The sequence below is a fragment of the Maylandia zebra genome, linkage group LG15 (assembly GCF_041146795.1).
Source record: "Maylandia zebra isolate NMK-2024a linkage group LG15, Mzebra_GT3a, whole genome shotgun sequence".
Taxonomy (NCBI): domain Eukaryota; kingdom Metazoa; phylum Chordata; class Actinopteri; order Cichliformes; family Cichlidae; genus Maylandia; species Maylandia zebra.
Genome location: NC_135181.1, coordinates 33,084,963 through 33,105,589, shown reverse-complemented (window position 1 = coordinate 33,105,589; position 20,627 = coordinate 33,084,963). Strand labels below are relative to the sequence as shown.

Below are 20,627 nucleotides of genomic sequence, written 5' to 3'. Positions count from 1 at the left end.
ACCCTGGCCTGGCTGTCCATTTTTCCGGGAGTGAAGCAACAATTTGGGCTTGAGTGGAGCGTTAATTCTGTCTTTAACGGATTTCATTTTCTTTCTGACTCGGCGGCAGGAGCATGTTAGTTGCTCGCGAAGGCAGTGAGCGACAGTGTCGCAAATCTACCTAAGTGTTGAAGAATATTTTTGCTAGCGGAGAGGAGGAGTGCGCAGGCTGCAGTGACAGACCGCGGGAAAATGGTACTTCCTGTGCAAAGAAGTCTTGGCGCGGCTTTACAGCTGTAAACAACAGGAGGGCACAACAATACGCAAGTAAGTTAGTAAGACGACTAAATCACAGCCACGTTACTCTAATGTTCTGCAGGCTAATTTTAAGTCACTTCTTTTGCTGACCAACTTTCTTGTTTCCTCCGGGTTAGTTAAGCAGACAGTCCCGAGTCGCTTTATTTGTTTGAAGTAATGTCCAGAAATGTAAAAAACAAAATAAATAAGCAGTCCATCACTTGGCTTTAAGAGGTAAAATGTGTCGTGAAATGTCTGACAAGATAAAAACGTTGTGAAAGGAGATGTTTGTTTGCCATCCTTGTCTTTTGTGTTTGTGTTAGTTTAATTCGGGTCAAAGGTAACAAGGCTAGGAACAAAAGAGTCAAAAAGACAGTGTTATATTTATTCAACGAAATTAACTCGGGCCCACAGTTTGATCGTTTGTTTTAACCTGAAAGGTTATGAGATTATCATTCTGCTTGGCTTTGTTCTTTGGTGTCTTTGAGCAGTAGGACGGGCTCTAGCTAGCGCAACATGTTACCGCCATTAGTCCACATTTGTCCAATATATCAACCGTCTGTCAACCGACATTATCTCTGGAATTGTGTATACCATTAGGTGTATGTCACAGTCGATCTCTGGGAAAATTCAGCTGTGTATCTATTTATTTATCTGGTTGTCTATCGATCTTTAATTGGCGACTTGTTTTTTGCCCAGCACTTCACCCATTTCTGATGTGGATCTGCATATATGTTATTATTCATAAAAGTAGTTTTATAAGAAATATTTGAACAATGAAAAAGTGTTGTTAAAAATAATCATCTTACCAAAATAAACAGTATTGCTCTCCTGCAAACATTGATTGAGTAAAAGGGCCTATTACTATTATTGGACTTTTTTGCCCAAAGTAACAGTAATTTATGGAAACTTGTAGAGCAGACTTTTAAGATTTTTTTTTTAAAGCAACTTTTGCATCAATCTTTTGTTTTGGCTTGGACAATAACAACCATCAATTTCCCTTTGGCTTTGACATCAGGTAGTCCTTAAGAAACTGCCACAGGGATCTTTGACAGGATGGAGAACGTTGACACCAGCCATGCATCTGGTCGTAAGTATACATTGCTACTTAAGAACTTGGAATTACTCATCAAAAATTGAATGAAAACGAATTCAATCCCACATTTGTAGATACTCTATTAAAATTGATTAAGACTGATTTTTGTTGGTCATTAACAGACCTTGGAAGCTGAATGTCCTATCTTCCATAACCTTAAATTATTGTTTGGGCCTCCATACACTGTCAGTGCTCGGCATTAAAAACATTAGTTGAAAGTTCAGGTTGTAAACATGCATGCTTTTAGTTATTAATTTCATGCTTTTTTTCTTCTTTGGACTGGTGTTTGGTTGGCTGCAGTCAATAGACTTACATTAGTTTATGTTAGCTAACTAATACCAGACCCAATAACTCAGAAGAAAACAACACTAAGACTAAAACTCAGTTTAAGGCGGTCACTTTTGTGCTGCTTCTGGCTGCAACAGTGTGTTTATGTCAAAACAAAGGATATACTGTCATGTAGAGCTGGGCGATAGAACGATAACGATATGTATCGCGATATAACTTTTACTCGATAGAGAAATTAAGCTATCGCGATAGACCTCGCCGCTCTTGTCCTCTTAAAAAAAAAAAAAAAAAAAAAAAAAAAAAAAGATCAGCCAATCCAAATTAAGTAGCGCAGAGCCGAACCAATCACAGCCGCAGCGTCACGTCGCGTGACTTGTAACGTACAGCACAAGTGCCAAGCCGCACGTGTGTTTGTTTGGGAAGCAGCCAGCGGGTAATGGAGGAAATGAGTGTGCCGACTAGAAAAATCAACCGAGCGTGACCGAAGAGAAAACAGATAATGGTTCCAACGCCGGAGAGATTGTCGAACGGAAGAGCCATAGAAGTTCCGTAGTGTGAAGGTATTTCGGCTATTTCAAGTCTGACAAAAAACAGAGTAGCGTGCACTGTAAATTGTGCCGAAAGCAAGTCTGGAAATACAATGAACTGGTGCATGCGTCACACTGTGCGCCACGTTATTGTTTCGGTGAAATGAATTTCTACAATACTGTTAATTCTACTCCCTGCAGTGTTTAAATGCTTACATATACACACAGTTACTGTCCCTCCACACATACGACTCGGTTCTGCTTCTATGCCCCAGCTTTGTTTACTTTTTCCCACCAAGGCTTCTAGACTTCTGATTGGCCAATATTTCTGCACGGTTAGGAATCGAGCGCCACCTGCTGCTTTGGCATGTTCATAGCAGCGTTTTCCTTCATTTCTCCCTTTATGTGTGGACGGGATTATTTTTTAAAACGAAAACGGAAAATCTCAGTTTTCAAAAATACCCGTGTACGTGTGGACGTAGCCTCAGTCTCTGACTGGAAGCGCTAATTCGTCATTTGGCTTTTGTCAGACTAAAGTAACTGTTAAAACTGTTTGAAAAGCTAAGCTATACAACAAGAAGAGATTGAGAATTTCCTTTTAGTTCTCAGTTTATTTGATATTGACAAAAGTTAGTCAGTTTTGTCTGTTCTTCTGTAACACAAACTAAGATTTATTTTTAGAATTAATATTTTGTTTCTAAGTGGAATTGACAATTTAGTAGTCTGTTTCGTTTGTTCTATTTTGAAACCTAAACGCTTTAGCGGCTGCCTTTTGTGTAGTTTGCAATATTTGCCTTTATTTATCTGAAAAAGTCTCATGTTCCTTAAGTACATCTACCCTGTTGAACTTATTATGGGAAATAAATATTTAAATAAAAACAAGCTGCTGATTATTTCACATTTTACTTGTGAGCAACGGCACATTTAAATCTTACAAATATAGTTATTTGGCTTATATCGTGATAGATATCGTTATCGCCTGAAATGAAAAAAACATATCGTGATATGAAAAAATCTCATATCGCCCAGCTCTACTGTCATGTTTCACTGTCTATCTCTTAAGCATTCAGTGGTTATTTGTTGTTGTTTTTTTAGCTGCTCTGAAACGGGAAAATCCACCTGTTAGCTGTAATTTTAGGGTTTGTTAAGCACTTTATACATGAGGAGCTATGTGGAGGAGAGCCTACTTGAGTCACCAGACCAACAAGGAGTGTGACATGTCAGTTTTTTTCTCAAAAGGTTGGCTGTAAAGAGCCACCCAACCATGTGAGTCTATTGACCACAACCAACCAACCCGGTGATGTCAAATTCTGTACTGGCACAAGCTGGCGCTAAACATCTTCTAAAAACGTAGAACTCTTAGCACTTATTTCTTAAATCCAGCTTCACAGACAGAGCTACATCTATGCCAGTTTTTAAGAGGAGGTCTCCGTGATGTAAATTAGCCTTTATACATGAAGTGTTTCATGTTCACTTTAATATGACTTCCATTGCATGCTTGCAATGCTGCAGCTTGCCTTTTAAGTGGAAGCACCAAATGTGACAACAATACTCAGACTGTTTCAAAGTTTGTGGAAGTCTTAAATGGACAAGCGTCATCATTACTTGCCAGACTGCTACAATTTTACATACCAGCCAGTCACACAAAAACCAGATGCTCTTGGTGGTTTTAAAATGTAAAGTAAAACAAAATGATTATTTGAGTTAAGTTCTTGTACTTCATTTGTCTCATTAGTTGGACACGTAATTCTACTACTTTCTCACGGCTCTTAATCTGTTTCAGTTTGAAAGTTTATAATTTGAATAAAACCAGTCTGCTTATTATCCACTGTTTTATTTATGTATGTACTAGGGCTGGGTATCGTCACTGATTTCTAGAATCGATTCAATTCCGATTCACAAGGTCCCGAATCGATTCGATCCACGATTCGATTTAAATCGAATCAAATCGAATTAAAGCTGGGAAATTTTGACAGTCAGAAATATTATAATTCAGATCAGTACATTTACATATTTTTGTATCAATAAAAAGGAAGCTGACACATGCAAGACTTTATCACAGGTGTAAGCGTCACAGCAGATGCCTTTGTGTCAAAGTAGCTGAAGATAAAACACAGAAAAACATGAAGGTGATTTTCCTGGCCTGGGATTTATAAAAATATTCTGCAGTACATCAAAAACGAAAGAAAACCATTAATCAGCATATGAACATTACCTCTGAAGTTACAGCGGTTTTATTAGAGACACGGTTAAGCGTTTTTGCATTTTGAATAATTTTAAAAAGTTTAAATTTGTTCAGTATTGAACAGCAGAAATGAGGTTTTCTTTTCGGAAGAATGTAAAAGGGAAAAAAACAGCGGCCGACAGCCTGTAAACAACAGTAGACTTGTGCGTAACAAGCAAGCGAATAATGAAGAAAGGGAAACTGTTCTTGAAGTACAGAGAGAGAGAGAGAGAGAGAGCTGTGCATCGCGGTGGAAGCAAAACAGTAAAAGTCAGAGTGAATTCATGACGATTTTATGTGAAGCGTTTGGATCTTCTTTTGCTGCTGGTTCGGTCAATATTGTTTGGAGAGAGATAAAACTAACAGCTTTAGAATCGGCGCATAAAGGGCGTGAACACAAAGCGCGGACCGCCGACACATCAGAATCAGCAAGCTGTCGGCTTTCAGCCCTGACTGTGAGAAAGGCGACATCTAACTGATTCTGATCCGCGGGTCGCGCTGTGTGTTTAAGTCTATGTGCAGAATCCGTGTACCTGCTCTCATTTACTGTCTTAACTGTTTGGTGGTTCTTGAAATTTTGTGAGATGTCACCAGAGATTCTGGCATTTTGGGCAAAATAAATTTATATTAAAAAATCGATTCAGGATTTTAATGAATCGATTTTACGTTATCCAAGCCAGAATCGATTTTAATCGATGAATCGATTATAAAAACCCACCCCTAGTATGTACATAAAAACATTCCTTAGAAAACATAATTTACATGAATGTAAGATTTTCGGACGCTACCATAATCATGACTTAAGACTTATGTGTAGAAGCTCTCTAACTACTGATGTATACTGATATATATGTATAATATCTACAGTCTTGGTATCTGAAGTAAGCGAGGAGTCTGTGGATATATACGATGGTCTGGACATCGGTTTTAACAGAAGTGCAGGTAAAAGCCCTTTCTGAAATGGTTTCACTTTGATCGGATGCATATTACCACTACTCTTGCTGTCGTAGTCTGAGCACTTTTTTTCTTTTTTTACAGAGGAGCCACCTTTTGTTGGTTCTCAGTTGAAAGAGTCAATGGATTTGTATGAAGAAATTGTGACAGAGGAACAGCAGAACAGAGAGTCATCATACGCTGAGGTAAGCAATTGCTCATTTGGGAATTACCGTATTTCCCGGACTACAAAGCGCACCTGAATATTAGCCGCACAAGCTAAAATCAGGGGAAAATCCTGTTTTGTACATACATTAGCCGCACCTGACCAAAAGCCGCAGGTGTTTCAATGTTGACTTATCATATGTAAGAGAATATGCACAAAGGGAATTGTCAGGAAAGAGATGACTGTTTGGAGACATCACTTTTATTAATATTTTTAAAAACAAGTTATGGGTACATATTTGCATAACTTTTTAGGTATATGTACAAGTAGCGGTAATTACAAGTACGAAACATGTACTGTGCTTCATAAATGAGTAACAAATGTAGTACATAACAATAACCTACAGCACACCAGAAAAATAGATTCAGACTACCTTTTAGGCTCAGGTGCAGTGACACGGCTTTAACAAGAAGAAAAGTCAGTCATTCACCATCTTTCTCTTCTTCCTGCGCACTAAAACCACCAAAGTCCTCTCCTCCAGTGTCGGATACAAACAGGCTCAGGGTGGCTTCGTCATCCACTCTCAGCTTCTTTCATTCGTTGTCACTTTCAAAACCAAAGAAATCGAACACCCTCTGAAGGGCCGTGGCGGTGTCCTCCTCTCCATCATGCAGCAGTCCAGCCCTTCGAAATCCGTTGGTGAGCGTGGATGTTTTCACACTTTTCCACGCTGTCAGATTCCACCGGTGGAGTTGAGCATAACTTGCTTTTCGCAAGTTTATCGCCGCTCGTCATCCACGCCTCCCGCTGAACGCGTAGCGCTACTTTGAAGTTTGTTTTTCGCGCTACTTGTACAGCACTATGTTGCCTGGCGGATGGACACGTGACCAACATACCACTCTTGAACCCCAAAACTGGTGTCTGATCACATGCCCTGCCGCCAGGCAACGTAGTGCCGTACAACAGCGGAACAAACAAAACAAATAGCCTTACGATATGACAAAAATCATGGACAATCCATAGAAAAGCCGCACCTGACTAAAAGCCGCAGGGTTCAAAGCTTGTGCAAAAAGTAGCGGCTTATAGCCCGACAATTACGGTATTTATTTTTTAACATGGGAATTTTTTGTACTGATAATTAGCTGTGAGGCACTGATAAGCTGTTTTTGTTTTTTTGGGGGAGTGAGCTTGACTCTGCTGCTGTGTAGAGCAGGGCGATATGGCCAAAAATATTTATCACGATATATATTTGAAAATTTGCGATAACGATATAACTGACGATATAATTGATGCGAGACAAAATACAACTCCACAACATTACTAGCGCAAAAAGACAACCTTCCATTTATTTTCACTTAAACAAGAAGCTGGTTTTTATTTACATTAAAGCTTTATAAAAATTTAACAGTGCAAATGCAAATTCCTTGCTGAGAGTTTAACCAAAAGGCATTTCCAGTAGAAATGGGCTGACATTTTTAAATGCACCTTAGAACACACATGCATCAACATTACAATGAGCGGGTGGAGGGAGGTTTGGAGTCTTCTCTCACCCCCGTTCTCTGCGACCTGCTGGAGCAGGGGGGCTAGGAGGAGGAGTTGGCCGTCCGACTGCGGTCTGGAGTGTGGAGCCTTCCTGCTGCTGCGGAGTCGGGGCGGTCTGCCTCCCCCCACCGCAGGGAAAAGGGAAACACCACCTGGGTCTGGGTGCAGTTCCCCCCTCCAGGGGCGGGGGCACCTAGACCCGGTTTGTAGAGTACGCTTGGGGAGTGTGATCGTGTGTACAACGTCTCTTTATGTCTGTCTCCACGTTGGTTGAGTGTGGAGTAAGTGCATATGAGAGCATGAGGGTGGGAATGGATGTTTGTATCTGTGTGTGCCTGTATGTCTGTGTCTATATGTCAGGTTGGGTGTCAGGCGCCACCTCTCTGGGGACATCTCAGGCCCTCCAAGGTTTGGAGGCCTATCTCCCCCTACCACCACTTCCCCTGCCAGTGGCGGACCCCCTCAGACATCGGTGCGTTGGTGGTTCTTTGTGTCCGGGGATGGGCGTCCAGGTACACACCGGCTCACTCCTTGGCGGCCGCTTATCGGGGCCTGGAGCCTGGGGCTCGCTCGGGCCACTTCGGAGGTGGGGTGCCCCCGGCCTCTCGGCCTGGGGCTCGGTCACTCAGGCGCAGCTGGCTGCCGGCGGAGCTCACGGGCGCGTCACTGCAACTCCCCCTGGCTTCTGCTCCGCGGCTGCTGAGTGAGCCCTCATCTGGGACTCTCCTCAGCTCTTTCTGGGACAGTGGCGTGGCTGCCCCTCTGTTGGTCTTCCTTGGTCTCTTGTGTTCTGGGGGCCTCTGGATGTCTGGAGTTTTGATCTCCTCCACACCTGCTTCAAGCCCTGGAGGACGGGGCTGTGGCCCCCCCACACCCTCTAGCAGATTATTACATGAAGGAACCTTTTAAAAAAACAAAAAACAAGCGCGTCCATGCTCACAGGTGTATACACGGGTGATCACACCCATAAACTACACCCTTTTTGGCTCCTACCTCAAAGCACACTGTGTTCTGTTGATCTTATGTGCTGCACAATAATGTTTAATATTTAGTATTTACTGTCATATTCCCATATATCATTGTGATGTTGTTTATTCTATTACTCTTGTTCTCTTCTGCTTGCTTTCTTTTTTCTTTCTCAGCAGGTGATCCAGGTGATTGATATATGCATTTTTTTTTTCTCTGCCCGTTCTGTTGGTTTTTGTCTTTTGCCCTTCTCCCCCGTCCCTCTTCTCAGCTGTTTCTCTTTCCCTCTTTCTTTCTCCCCTTCTTTCCCCCAGTCAAGTCTGTCCCGTATTCAGTAAGTGAAAATAAAATAAACAATAAAAGGTGAATCAAATGGACCATTACGGCAAGGCTGGGATGGTCAGTTTGGTAAAGTAAATCCGTTGGGCATCTTTCTTTGCCTTTAGACAACAATTCTGAGGGCAAAAGAGCCAAACGGGACAGGCCAAAAAAAAAAAAAAAAAGAAAAAAAAAAAAAAAGAAATGGGCTGACATATCCTGAGCATAACCATGTATAATATCCACTGAAGTTAAAAAGAGGTGCTTTGCAACATTAAACTGCAGTGTGCAGTACGTATTTTTCGGACCATAAGGTGCACAGGATTATAAGGCACATTAAGCGAAACAAAGCAGTCAGATAAATCAAACTTTATTAAACTCATTCTTCTTGCTTCCTCCACTTCTGTACCATTGATTCATTAATGTTAAATTCTCTGGCAGCTGCTCTATTCCCATGTTGTTGCAGTATATTAATGACTAACCTCGTATTGTGGATGGATTATCTCAGTTGTTCTCCTGACTGAAGTTTGGTCCGTTTACAGCATCCTGCCATGCGATTGCATTTGTCTCTAACCATGAGGAACCTTCACGTTAACTTTTATAAGTGGAAAAGTGTTAGTGTTCGTCCTCCAGCTTCACTATTTATGTTATGCTAACATAGCTGTGTCGCTAGCGATCACGTAGCACATCATTATATACCAGCTAGCCCAACTTCAGTAACCCTACAAACGTCACTGCTGTTTAGTTTCCTGTCTTCATTTATGTTGGAAGTGATAGCAGGAAGTGATTTTTTTTTTCCCAGAAATCTCTCAGTCAGAACATGCAATATCATGCTTAGGTAACTAGCGAAACTAGCGAGCTAACTTCCGCTAGCTCCCTGCTAACTTCTAACTCCGTTAAATGTAATACATTTTGTTTTCATGGATGCCTGGAAGTTAAACTTCATAGTTACACCTGGTAAAGCAGCAATGCTGATCGTTTTATTAAAGATGAAAGAATTTAGACAGTTTTTAACTCTCAGTGATGCTGCAGTGTTCGTTTGACCTGAAGAGGGGGGTTTAGGACCCAGATTACTCCCAGATTTAAGAGCATCTTAGTCCGACAAATACGACAATAACGACGGCCGCTTGCATGTTCTGCAAAAAAATGTGCTTTGTCGTGTATTTGACGGACAAACACCAAACCAGTTCCACATCACTGAAGTTGCACTATTTTTACAAACCAATTCTGGTTCATCTGTTTCACTCAACAATCGGCCATGTGCGTATGAAAACAAAGGCACTGCGCATGCGCGTTTTACTCATATTCTATCGCGATATTTCATTTTCCTATCGTTGCCTAACATTATACCGGTATTACCGTGAGCGGTATAATATGGCCCAGCCCTACTGCTGTGTTTCAGTCTTTATTAGAGATGGCACAATACCACCTTTTAATGTCCAATACGGATATAAATTTGGATATTTGCCAATACCGATATGAATCTGATACAGTTTTTTATAATCAATAAAACTGTTTTTTAAATGTCTTGCCACATTTTGTATAAGTTTATGCTCAAGTTTAAAAAAACAAAACAAAACACTAAAGCTATTCTATTATACTTGTATGCAAAAAATACACTTCACCCAAAATATTTTGCAGTTCAGCAATACTGAGCTTTTTATTTAAACTTTTAGCCAAATTTTAAATCTAAATATTTAAGTAATATTCAAAAAGTATTTTAAAATGCAGGTTCATGCAGAAAAGAAGTGCAATATCAGCACAAAATAATGTTTATATTCAACAACTTAAAAGAAAACCCTCCAAGTTGTATAATGGACAATTTTATACTTAAAGCTTAACTTAAATGGACATCCAGAGTGGAAAGCAGTGCAAATAAATGCAAACACGGTTTCATGATACTCATCTTTTATCAAGATCAGGGCTGGACTGGGACTAGAGACCGGCCCACCAGGTATTCTAGAAAAAGCCATAAAGCCTTTGAATGAAAACAAACGCTGTTGTGAGAGTGATGTACACTGTCTTGTTGGTATATATGTATTATTTCTATACATTGCACATAAGATAACCACTTTGGTTGTAAGATTCAGATAATTATTTATTGAAAGCTAGACATTTTAAACGAGAATAAGAAAGAAAAGTATTACTTTGTGTCCCCCTTTCCCTGTTAATGCCCTACCTGGCCCCCTGGCAAAACTTTGCTAGACCCGCCCCTTCACAGTTACCAGCTGTTAGCTCAATAGAAAAGGATCCTGGTGTTATTTGTCTCTCAGAAACAGTTCATAACTTCCCTTCAACTCATTCATGTCACCTAAAAGGTAAATCTGTTTCTCCATCACCTGTTCAGCTCAGATGATTCAGTAATGACATCTCCTGGTTTCATCTTCGTGTTTCCCTCTCATGCTAAGGTCATGAGCTGGATTATGCCATGTCGCAAGTTTTTTGAGGTGCTTTTGTGATATTTAATAGATCGAATTACATTTTTTTTTATTTCTCCCCGATATCTGAACCAGTAATTTAGGTCAGGATCGGACCAATACTGGTACTGTATATCGGATCGGTCCATCTCTAGTCTTTATATTATCATGATGTTCTACAAAGTGTAGAAACCTTGTTATTGGTAGGTGAATATGGGTTAGTCTATGAAATTAGAACCACACTGCTAAAAATAAGTCCTTTGTCAGTTACAATAAATATTAAATTAGTACTCTAGATCTGATTATTTCTGTATAAATCAAGCAAATTCCAAAAAGAATCAATGAAGTGAACTGATGGACTGCTTAATGATTGAGTCGATTACAAGCAGATAAGCTGAGACGCTTCATATTTCAGCAAAGGTGACCCTTGCTCAATATTTGGGATCATGATTGCCATTTTTGTGTAAGCAGAGAATAGCACTTGGATATCACAGGACGTTGAACGTTTGCCAGAAGTCATCATGCCAGCTGTTTCATAGGCCTTTTGTTTTTGTGTCTCTGCAGCTGAAGTCTGGGTTCAGGACAGCCCAAAACCATATTAAAGAGTTGCGCAGGAGACTGGAGCAGTTGGAATTACAGGTGTGGGTTTTTATTTTTGTTTTTATTTTTTTTGGGGGGGGGGGTTAAATAGAGAGTAGGTTGTTTCATGAGAATATATTTTACTCGGCCAGCTTTCATTTATCGTTTTGGAAAAAATCTTCTGAAGAATCGGATTAGCCTCAATCACCTTTGTAGAAAACAAAGCAAATGTGTGTGTTGTATGTATGTTTTCACCCAAACCAAAAAAAACATCTGTTCCATGATTTTTTTTTTTTTTTTTTTTTTTATTGGAGGAGCCAGTAGGGTCTGTGTAGGTTCTCAGTCCTACAGGTCCTCCAGGTCATGGTAATCTAAGGAGCTTGGAAAGAAAGGGACTGAATTTCTTTACCTTTCATCTGAGAACTTTCTGCAGATGAGAGATGAAATGTCTGTCTTCAAGAAACTTAGAACAAAGTTACCATAAACACTACTATCTTCACTAAGACAGTTTTGTTTTAAGAAAGACTGTGTTTTCTGTAGGTGGAATGGGTCTACATTATTGAACTGCATGGTTTGGTTATACGAATTCATTTTACCACTAACATTTTGTGTGCCTTCTGTTTGAATATAGAATACAGGTTTGAGAAAGGAGAACTACTCTCTCAAAAAAAACATCTCTACACTTTTACAAACGGCTAGAAAGGAGGTGATACGAAAAGACGCAGAGATTCAGAGGCTGAGTCAGAGGTACGTTGGTTCTTTTTCGTCCTTCTCCGTTAGGTTACACTGAATACTGGTTAACGTTATGCATAAGGGCAATATCATAAGACACGTAGCAAGGTGTGACATCAATTATTGGCTATACTGAAACAGCAATGTTTTAATTGTTGGGTTTTGCAGGTCTGAGAGAGGGCAGTATCATCATTATCCATCTTCCATACAAAATGTGCGGGATCCAAATCTCTCCAGTCACAGCTCCACCAGTAGGCTGGTTTCTCCACCATCCCGTCCGCCTCCTTCTCCACCACTACCGCCATCCAGTAATTTTCCACCTCCCAGCGTAGACCAGCCTCCAAGAGATGCACGTCAGTCCATGAGGAAAGAAAGTCATAGTTTGCCCAGAGCATCAAAAGCATCTTGTCATAGCCATTCAAAACGAGACGGTGAAATAACTGACAAACAGACGGAGTCAGATAAACACAAATCCAGTCACAGAGAGCACAGACATCCCAGTCAACATTCTGAATCAATACATAGGAGACATAGAAGTGTTTCAGATGCTAACAATGACAGATTTCACAGAGCAGACAAAGACTTGGTACAAAGGTGTGATTCAAAGTCATGTCAAAGAAAAAGCTACTCGCACGATGGGCACTGCAGATCAGATGAGGTTAAATCCTCACCCACGATTTTGCAAACTACAGCTTCGGATGACAAAAAAGATGGCAGGAGACACGATAAAGCTAAAACGGCTGCATTGGACCCTAAACACAGTGCATCTCACAGCTCAAAAGAGAGCTACAGCCGAGAGCTTGAAAAAATCAAGACTACTTGCAGCTCTTCCAGAAGTTACAACTCAAAGGACTGGAAAAAGTCTTCTGTAGATCAACATGTTATACGATACAGAGATTCCTCCAAAGAGAGGGAAGGGGCTAGACAGAGAGATCATCAATGGAAAGGGGAAAGGCAATATAAAGATGAAGTAAGAAAAAATCATATCAATGACAGTCAGTCCCACACAAGCAGAAAATGTGAGAAGCTGAGAACCAAAGAATCAAGTAAAAGTGACAAGGACAGATGCGCAAAGACTAACACGGTCTTTAAAACATCACCTGAAGAAACCAATATAAGCAAGAAAAACTCTGAGGAAACTAGTCCAAACAGGAAACTGTGCTTTATGGAAACATTGAATTTAACCCTTTCACCAATTAAGAAGCCAGTATTACCTTTTGGTGGGAGCCTGAAAGATCCTGTACCAGTGGGAAAGGATGTTGAAAAGGGCTCAAAGGAAGATAATTTGCAGCCTAACATGGAAGACATGTGTGTCATTGATGACATAGAAAACATTGAATTAGAAGGAGAGTTGAGAGATATTACAGAGCAGTCTCTGAAGAACCACAAAGTTTTGAGTTGTGAGAGGACACTTGAGGCATCAGATGTGGAAGGTATTCAGGAAAAAGACACAGTCTGTAATAAAACTGCCGTAGCTGACAATTCAGTCCAAACTACCTCAACTAACAGCCAACCCTTGGATATTACAGCAAAGCAAGTGAGTGCACACCTTGCAGCAAAATCACCAGGGAATAGTTATGCAAAAGCACCAGACGTGTCAAAAAATAATGAAGAAAATATGAAGCTAGTCTCAGACAGTAAGGCAGCTGAATGTAGAATGGCGGAGGCCAGAGACCCCATAAATCCAGTTGACAAGCCAGGAAGGATTTCTAAACAAATTCCAAGCTATGACCTACAAAAAGCTTACTGCGAAAATACTGCCGATTCATGTGCTGAGATTACTGTGGAGTCCACTGTGGAGCATCTTGAAGCTGCAGTACAGCAGAATGCCTCTTTGGAATCACGTGCAGAAGATGCCGATTCATCACAGCCAAAGAAAACAGATATGACTGACGAAACTAATCCTGTGTGTCAGACTTCCCCGGCTATCAAGTCTCAGGTCTGTCAGCAAGGTTCTCCTGCTTCTTCTACTCCAATTCATCTGAAAGGGAATTGTGAAAAGCAAGACTGTCGTAAAGATGCAGATACAGTGTCCAGCACAATCAGCCTGGAGTCCCTTCCACAAGAAGGATTGAGTTTGAAAGAGGCTATTTACGTTTTAACACAGACAAATGAAGACACTGGAGACAGTAGCGCTAGCGCAATTGAGCCGAGCTCTTCAACTAACTGTATCGGAGTGTCCAAAGTTAGCAGCACAACAGAGGAGAAGACCCTACTAAAAATTTACAGTGACATGACCACCACACCCAGCAAGAGCTGCAGCCCTAGAAATGGACAGGAAAACCATTTGAAGCCTTCAAGCTCTGTGCTATTACTACATGATGAGGACTCTATGATGCGCACACTGAATAATCTGAAGAGAATCCCAGATGCCATCAGTCCTTTGAGGAGTCCAGTACGGGTAATCAAGAGATGTCTTCTCCATGTGCATAGCAAGCCTGGTCATGTAAAGAGCCTTCAAAAAGGTAGTTATCCTCCTTTCAAGTCTAGTAATCTATATTTCAAAACTGGCAAGTTTTCCATTGAATGCTTTCCATCTTGCCAAGGATACTGCTTACAAGCTTTACTATAAGCCTTCTCTTTACTAACTGCTAATTTCATCTCATTTCTCATCTCACTGTGTCTTTTATGTGCCTGTCCTCTGTCACAGCTGCATCAGCACAATGTATTTTAAGAAATTGAACACCTCATTTCTCCTTTATAAAATACATGTTTGGACTTTACCTTAATTAGCATTACCTGTTACGTTACAGTAGTGCTTTTGACATCCCCAGTGGATCTTTGTTACTGTTCTGAGTTGGGTTTAAAATTAGCTCTGGCAAAAAATACAAAAATGTACCATCTTATACATTTGTTTGACTCTTCTATCTGACTGTTATCTATTTCTTTCCTGTGCAGATTTTTCCAGTACAGCTGTTGATGCCAACTCGGAGAAGTTGGATGTAAATAAGGAGAACAAATATCCAGGTTCTCCTGCAAAGCGAGACGTGGTAAATTCGGTGGATAAAGTGTCTGACTTGAATTCAAGTCGTTCAGACACAGATCTGGAGGAAGGAGAAATTTTAAGTGAAAGTGATGAGACGGCGGCAAGTTCACCCACTACTACAACAAAGAGGGCAAAACTAGCACAGCCAGTCAGAAATAAGTCAAGTCCTAACTCTGTTTTAAAGAAGAAGCTTGCAGAGAGACGGGCTGCTTCTGAAGAAAGTCGTGAAATTTCAGGCGTAACGACACAAAGTCCAAAAAGTCGTTTTAAAACAGTTTGTCCCGCAGCAAGTAAAGCTTCTTTTTGTACCATCGAAGAAATAATGGAGACGTTTAAGTTAGTCCGTGCCGAGATCCGGAAAAAGTACATGAAGCTTCATAAAACTTTTCCCAGGAAGAGTTTCTATGGAATGATGGATAATTTCCAAAGGTCCTTTTTAGAGTTTGTGGATGGTGCTCATTTTGGTAAGATATGTGATCAACCAGGGGAGCTCAAGTCCAGACTGAAGAAACTCATTGAATCTGTGTTTGGCAAAGTGTCAAATAATGGCATTGTGAAACGAATATTTGAACAACAAGCAGTGGATTTGAAGCAAAAGCTGTGGGACTTTGTAAATGTCCAAGTTGACTACTTGTTTGTGGATATTCACACAACGTTGAAGAGCTTTTGCAAAGCCTCAAGACCTCTGCCAGAGGACAGTGACGGTGAAAATGTATCTCAACAGCCTCCCATGAGAAAGGCATCATATGAGTCGAACCAAGCACAGCCGGCTTCCACCAGCCTGAATCAGGCCAAATCCTGTGCTGTGGTGTCTTACAAAAAGGGCCTTGGAAGCAGAGGCAAGGACATCAGAATCACACACGGGTCTGAGTCGCATCCACTGAACTCCCCAAATACACAAGCAGAGTTCCTTCTTCCTAAAAATCCACCTGCAACTCCTGAAAAAAATAATATACCTTCTTTGGTGGTCACTCAGAATGGCTCTTTGCTTGACAGAACTGACTTTGAGCTACTCACTGAGCAACAAGCTTCCAGTTTAACATTCAATCTGGTCAGAGACTCTCAAATGGGTGAAATTTTCAAGTGTCTTCTGCAAGGTTCTGACTTGTTAGAAAGCAGTGGTATCGCTGGAGAAAACACTGCCTGGTCCCTCAGTACTCCAAGGAAAGATGGAGAAAGAAACATAAGCATCATCACACCATCAAAATTTGAGTATCGATCTAAGCTGCTTTCCCCAGCTAAATTTGATACCCCTTCTAAACTTTTTGCCACCTGGTCTAGTATTTCACCTCGCAAAATATCCTCCTCTTGCTCAAAAGATCAGACCACACTGAACCCGGCTTTACTTGATGAAAATTGTCTGTTAGAAGTTCCATCGCAAAATCGAGCACTGTTGCAGGCCAACTTGGCCTCACAGAAGTCATATTCACTTCTAGCTGAAGATTTGGCCGTGTCTCTCACCATTCCATCACCTCTGAAATCTGACAGTCACCTCAGCTTCCTACAGCCATCCGCCTCAAGTATGTATGTCACGTCCACGCCAGAGAACGTCATCAGCGCCCACATATGCGAGGATGCTCTGCTGGACGGGGAGGATGCCACAGAGCATGACATACACCTGGCTCTTGACACTGATAATTCCAGCTGTGGCTCTGGCAGCAGTTTGGCCTCAGAAACACCTGCCACGTCTTTTGTGTTTAAGCCCGACATGGCGATGCAGGCGCTAGTGATGGAAAAGTCCAACGATCATTTCATTGTGAAGATTCGGCAGGCGAATCCAGAAGCAGATAGAACTCTAACTGCTAATGAGAGCTTACGTGAAACACTAACAGAGGAGCAGCACATAGAAGATAACACTGCAGCTCAGGATAGTGAAGCTGGTGTTGCAGAAAAGTTTGAGAAAGCTGTCTCTTTGGCGGGCAGTTTCTCTAACGTTGCTGAAAGCTCTGTTTTGTGTCCAGCTGGTACTGAATCCAGTGTCTGTCTCACTGAAGGTAAAGACTTAACACTATTAAACAATCAGCCAGATGACATGCTAACTCGACACACTTTTTCCAAAGAGACCCTGAAAAATCGGTCTGACGGTTCTCCTTCAGATAAGTGTTTGAACAATGTTTCTGAAAACACAGTTGTTAATGTTAACATAAGCCCTTCAAAAACTGTCTCAAACAAGTCTCAGAATAAACTCATTCCCTCTAAATGTGCTGTGTCAAATAACTGTCAAACTACTGAAAGCTCTTATACAAATCAGAGGAGCCGAAAATTGTCTTCACACGTGTCAGACTCGAAGAACAATGATGTGGACATATCTGAGTCAGAGAGAAGCCTCGTGATAGCAGAGGACACGAGCAGTTCACCCGACAAAGGCAGAAAACGAAAGAAGCACCAGGACAAATCAAAAGCGAAGAGGTTGAGGAAGGAAAAAAAGAGTCCAGAAGTCGTGCTTCCTTCCAAGGAAGCAGATGAAGATTCCAAATCATCTATGGGCTGTCTGTCTCCCAGCAGTCTGTCTGCCAAGAATGTCATCAGGAAGAAAGGCGAGGTGGTGATGGCCTGGACTAGGTCAGTAGTAAAGTGCATCGTGTTCTCTCTTTCCAAGGAGTGTCTGAATAGAAGAATGAATACTAGTTGCATATAGTCAGTATTGGTTTCACAATATTTCAGCAGAAAATGTCAAATAGAAGTTGACCTGTGATGGACCTGTTGGCCTCCTCGCAGACTCAACATTGCAACTTATAGACACTGCATATCTGTAATCCCTGGCCATACTGGTCTAACGTCATCTTTCTAACAAAGCTGATATAGATTAATATGGCTTGCTGGTTGTTAAGCTGTGGAAATGTTAGACAAAATAAAGCCACACTGAAATGGTGTCAGCTGGTTTGAAGTCAACTCCGTCTAAACATTAAATAAGTTAGCTCTGACACTTGCAGCCTATTGATGAAACATTTTCTCTCTCCTTGAATGAGCACGTCAACGAACCAGCTGAGGTTACAGCTCTAGTACATGTGCTGTTCAAGTGGCTGTCAGTTTGGCTTTTACTGCTGTACACTGTATAAACATAGGAAGTCCTTTGAGTGCTAAGATTCAAAGGGCTCTGTATGAGTGCTGGTCCATTCACTACAAGAGCTTTGTTAAATATGTCTGTATTTTGGGGGGAGTTGAAACTAGTTTTGCACACTGTCCCCCATGTTTAGAAGTTAAAAATTAATTGATGAAACTAACAATATAATAATCAAAGTAATTTTAATACACAGATAAGGCTCCTTGGGATCAATAACTATCTGAGGGCTAGAACCTGTGGACATTAATAAATATTACATTTTTGGGTTGTTTAACTCATTGTGGTGGCAAATTTGCAGTTATCTGAATGTATTGTGTCTGTGTACCTTGTATAAGTGTTGCCAAAATTCAGCCTTGTTATCAAAGAAGAGATTTTGATCTGGTAGTTTATGCTCATCTAATCAGAATAGTCTCACTGAATGTATTTTTAATGTTTCATTCTACATTATAGGGCTGCCACTAATGATTATTTGTATTGTTACTGTGTAAGAAGTTTAGCTAATTAAATAGACTACTCAGTATCTTTCATCTCCTTCAGAGATGAAGATCGAGCTATTCTCATGGACATGAAGACAAAAGGCGCTTCACGCGAGACTTTCTCTGCTTTGTCAGAGAAACTTAACAAGCCTTCAGGCCAGGTAGATAAATCTTGTTTCTTTCTTTCTTTTTCTTTACTTTTGTTTAGTGTAAGCATCCAGTAACTGTTAACTGTTTGTTTTCCCCAGATTGCTCACAGATTTTATCAGCTCATGAAGCTTTTTAAGAAGATGGACACCTGATGCCTCTGAATATTTGTGTATATGGTTCTTATTTTGGAGCATATTCATACATGTGCCAATAATTAAGGTGATATGATGACTTGATCACCACACAGAGTGCTGTATCTGTCAAAATCTGGAGCTTGGTTTGAGTCAAAGGCTGGGAATTCATAACTGTCTCTAAGGATATTGTGTTACAGATGCAGAACTGTACCTGCTCTTGCTGTTGAGAAAGGAATTCAAAACGTTTGAGATTTTTAGCAAGCCACACAGGATCATCACAGAAGGACGTGATGTGGGCCACAGGATTCCACCTTTTTTACCTTCCTATCTCGACTTTTGCAGACATTGCAGATCTCAAAACAGTTAATGAGTCATAATATCAGTTCCCACGTCCGTAAATTAGTTTTTCTCCAAGCATTTGGGGGAAACTACCCTCATAATGAGAAGATTTCAGGTTCCAAAACAAGTATGCTCACTATATTTTACATATTGAGTCAGATTCTTAGTTTAGAGGTTAACACATGACCTGCCATTAAACCTTGATCTACAGGGCTCATAGTTTTAGTCTTTTGACTTGGAGTCAGTGTTAAATTTTGTGTTAAATGTTGGATCTTGTTTTAATAGATGTGTTTGTGTGTGGGAAGGGAGTGCTTCATACATTTGTTTACATGCTCACTCAAAGTAAAAGACATTACATCATTACATTCATTTCTTAATTTGTGAGTGCGTGTGTGTGAGAGAATGACTGAATGAACCCTCGTATCTGTGAGCTGCAGTGACAAGTTTGCTTGTTACTAACGAGAACTATGTAATGACATATTGTAAAAAATTCTTTACTGAAAATAAAAGTTTTATTTATTTAATGGACTGGTGCCACACTTTTCTACATACAAGCTGGATTCATCAAATACAGTCGTTCAAGTGTTTGTTTGTTTTTCCAATTACTATGTGCTTTTTAAATCTGATGGGTGCAATGATCCAACTGTGGGTTCAGCATCTTCAGTTACAGACTGAAAATGAAGGAGGGTTCATTCCTCATTTCATTAAAACTCCTGAACCACAACAAGCCACATTAAACTTGCTAATTTTTGAAGGCATATAAAATCAACAATATGGATTTTGTCATTACGTGCAGGGGTTACGATGGGTCAAAGCTATGCAGTAATCATCTCATTTGTTTTCTTGAATGATTAATATGTTTTGCAGTGATGTCTCCAAAGGTTTATCCAAATGATCCTCTGTTCTGCTTCCAGGTGATACTGCAGAGAAAACAATGTCACCCCATATTTTGCACATTTTCAATTGTTTTATAAAAGAGAAAATGGTGATACATGTATTTCAAAACATCATGTGTGGACAAACCATAAAGAACTAGCTGGATATTTTGTGTAGAAATCACAGTACAGCATCTTTCTTATTGAGTCATTTACTTTGCTTCTCTGCTACACCAGCATTTATTGTTCACCAACCTGCCAAATCTCACTTTAAGCCCTGGTTCTCTTTCAGACCTCACTATGGGGGTGCCTTCTGGTGCACTCAATCATTGAAGCTCCACTTCCACCACATTGGTCTAAGACCGATCAATCATTTCAAGGACACAGGGTCCCCTGACCCCCTTTATAATAGAGTGTTCACATGTTCAGCTGATTTGATTGCATGTGCTTCTAGCAGAAAGAAAGTGGAAAAAAATATCCATGTTCTGATATGCAGCCTATTTAGTTTAGATTTCATCATCAACTGTAACAAGAGTGCG

At 40.6% G+C, this 20,627-nt stretch overlaps 1 protein-coding gene across 1 annotated transcript; it reads left to right on the top strand.

The window, feature by feature from the left end:
* The first annotated feature begins 14 nt into the window (after positions 1-14).
* On the top strand, positions 15-19,737 carry casp8ap2 (caspase 8 associated protein 2). The gene is made up of 10 exons (XM_014409319.4): positions 15-306; positions 1,295-1,366; positions 5,279-5,353; positions 5,450-5,550; positions 11,318-11,392; positions 11,964-12,079; positions 12,233-14,529; positions 14,963-17,612; positions 18,652-18,751; positions 18,839-19,737. The coding sequence occupies exons 2-10, from the start codon at positions 1,333-1,335 to the stop codon at positions 18,890-18,892; spliced, it is 5,502 nt and encodes a 1,833-aa protein (XP_014264805.2). The 5' UTR covers positions 15-306; positions 1,295-1,332; the 3' UTR covers positions 18,893-19,737.
* The last annotated feature ends 890 nt before the right edge of the window (positions 19,738-20,627 follow it).

Bases quoted from the DNA above. Each gene is read 5' to 3' on its own strand.
- casp8ap2 (XM_014409319.4), top strand. From the start codon at position 1,333: ATGGAGAACGTTGACACCAGCCATGCATCTGGTC. The intron at 1,367-5,278 runs GTAAGTATACAT...TAATATCTACAG, and splicing joins CACCAGCCATGCATCTGGTC to TCTTGGTATCTGAAGTAAGC. The intron at 5,354-5,449 runs GTAAAAGCCCTT...CTTTTTTTACAG, and splicing joins CGGTTTTAACAGAAGTGCAG to AGGAGCCACCTTTTGTTGGT.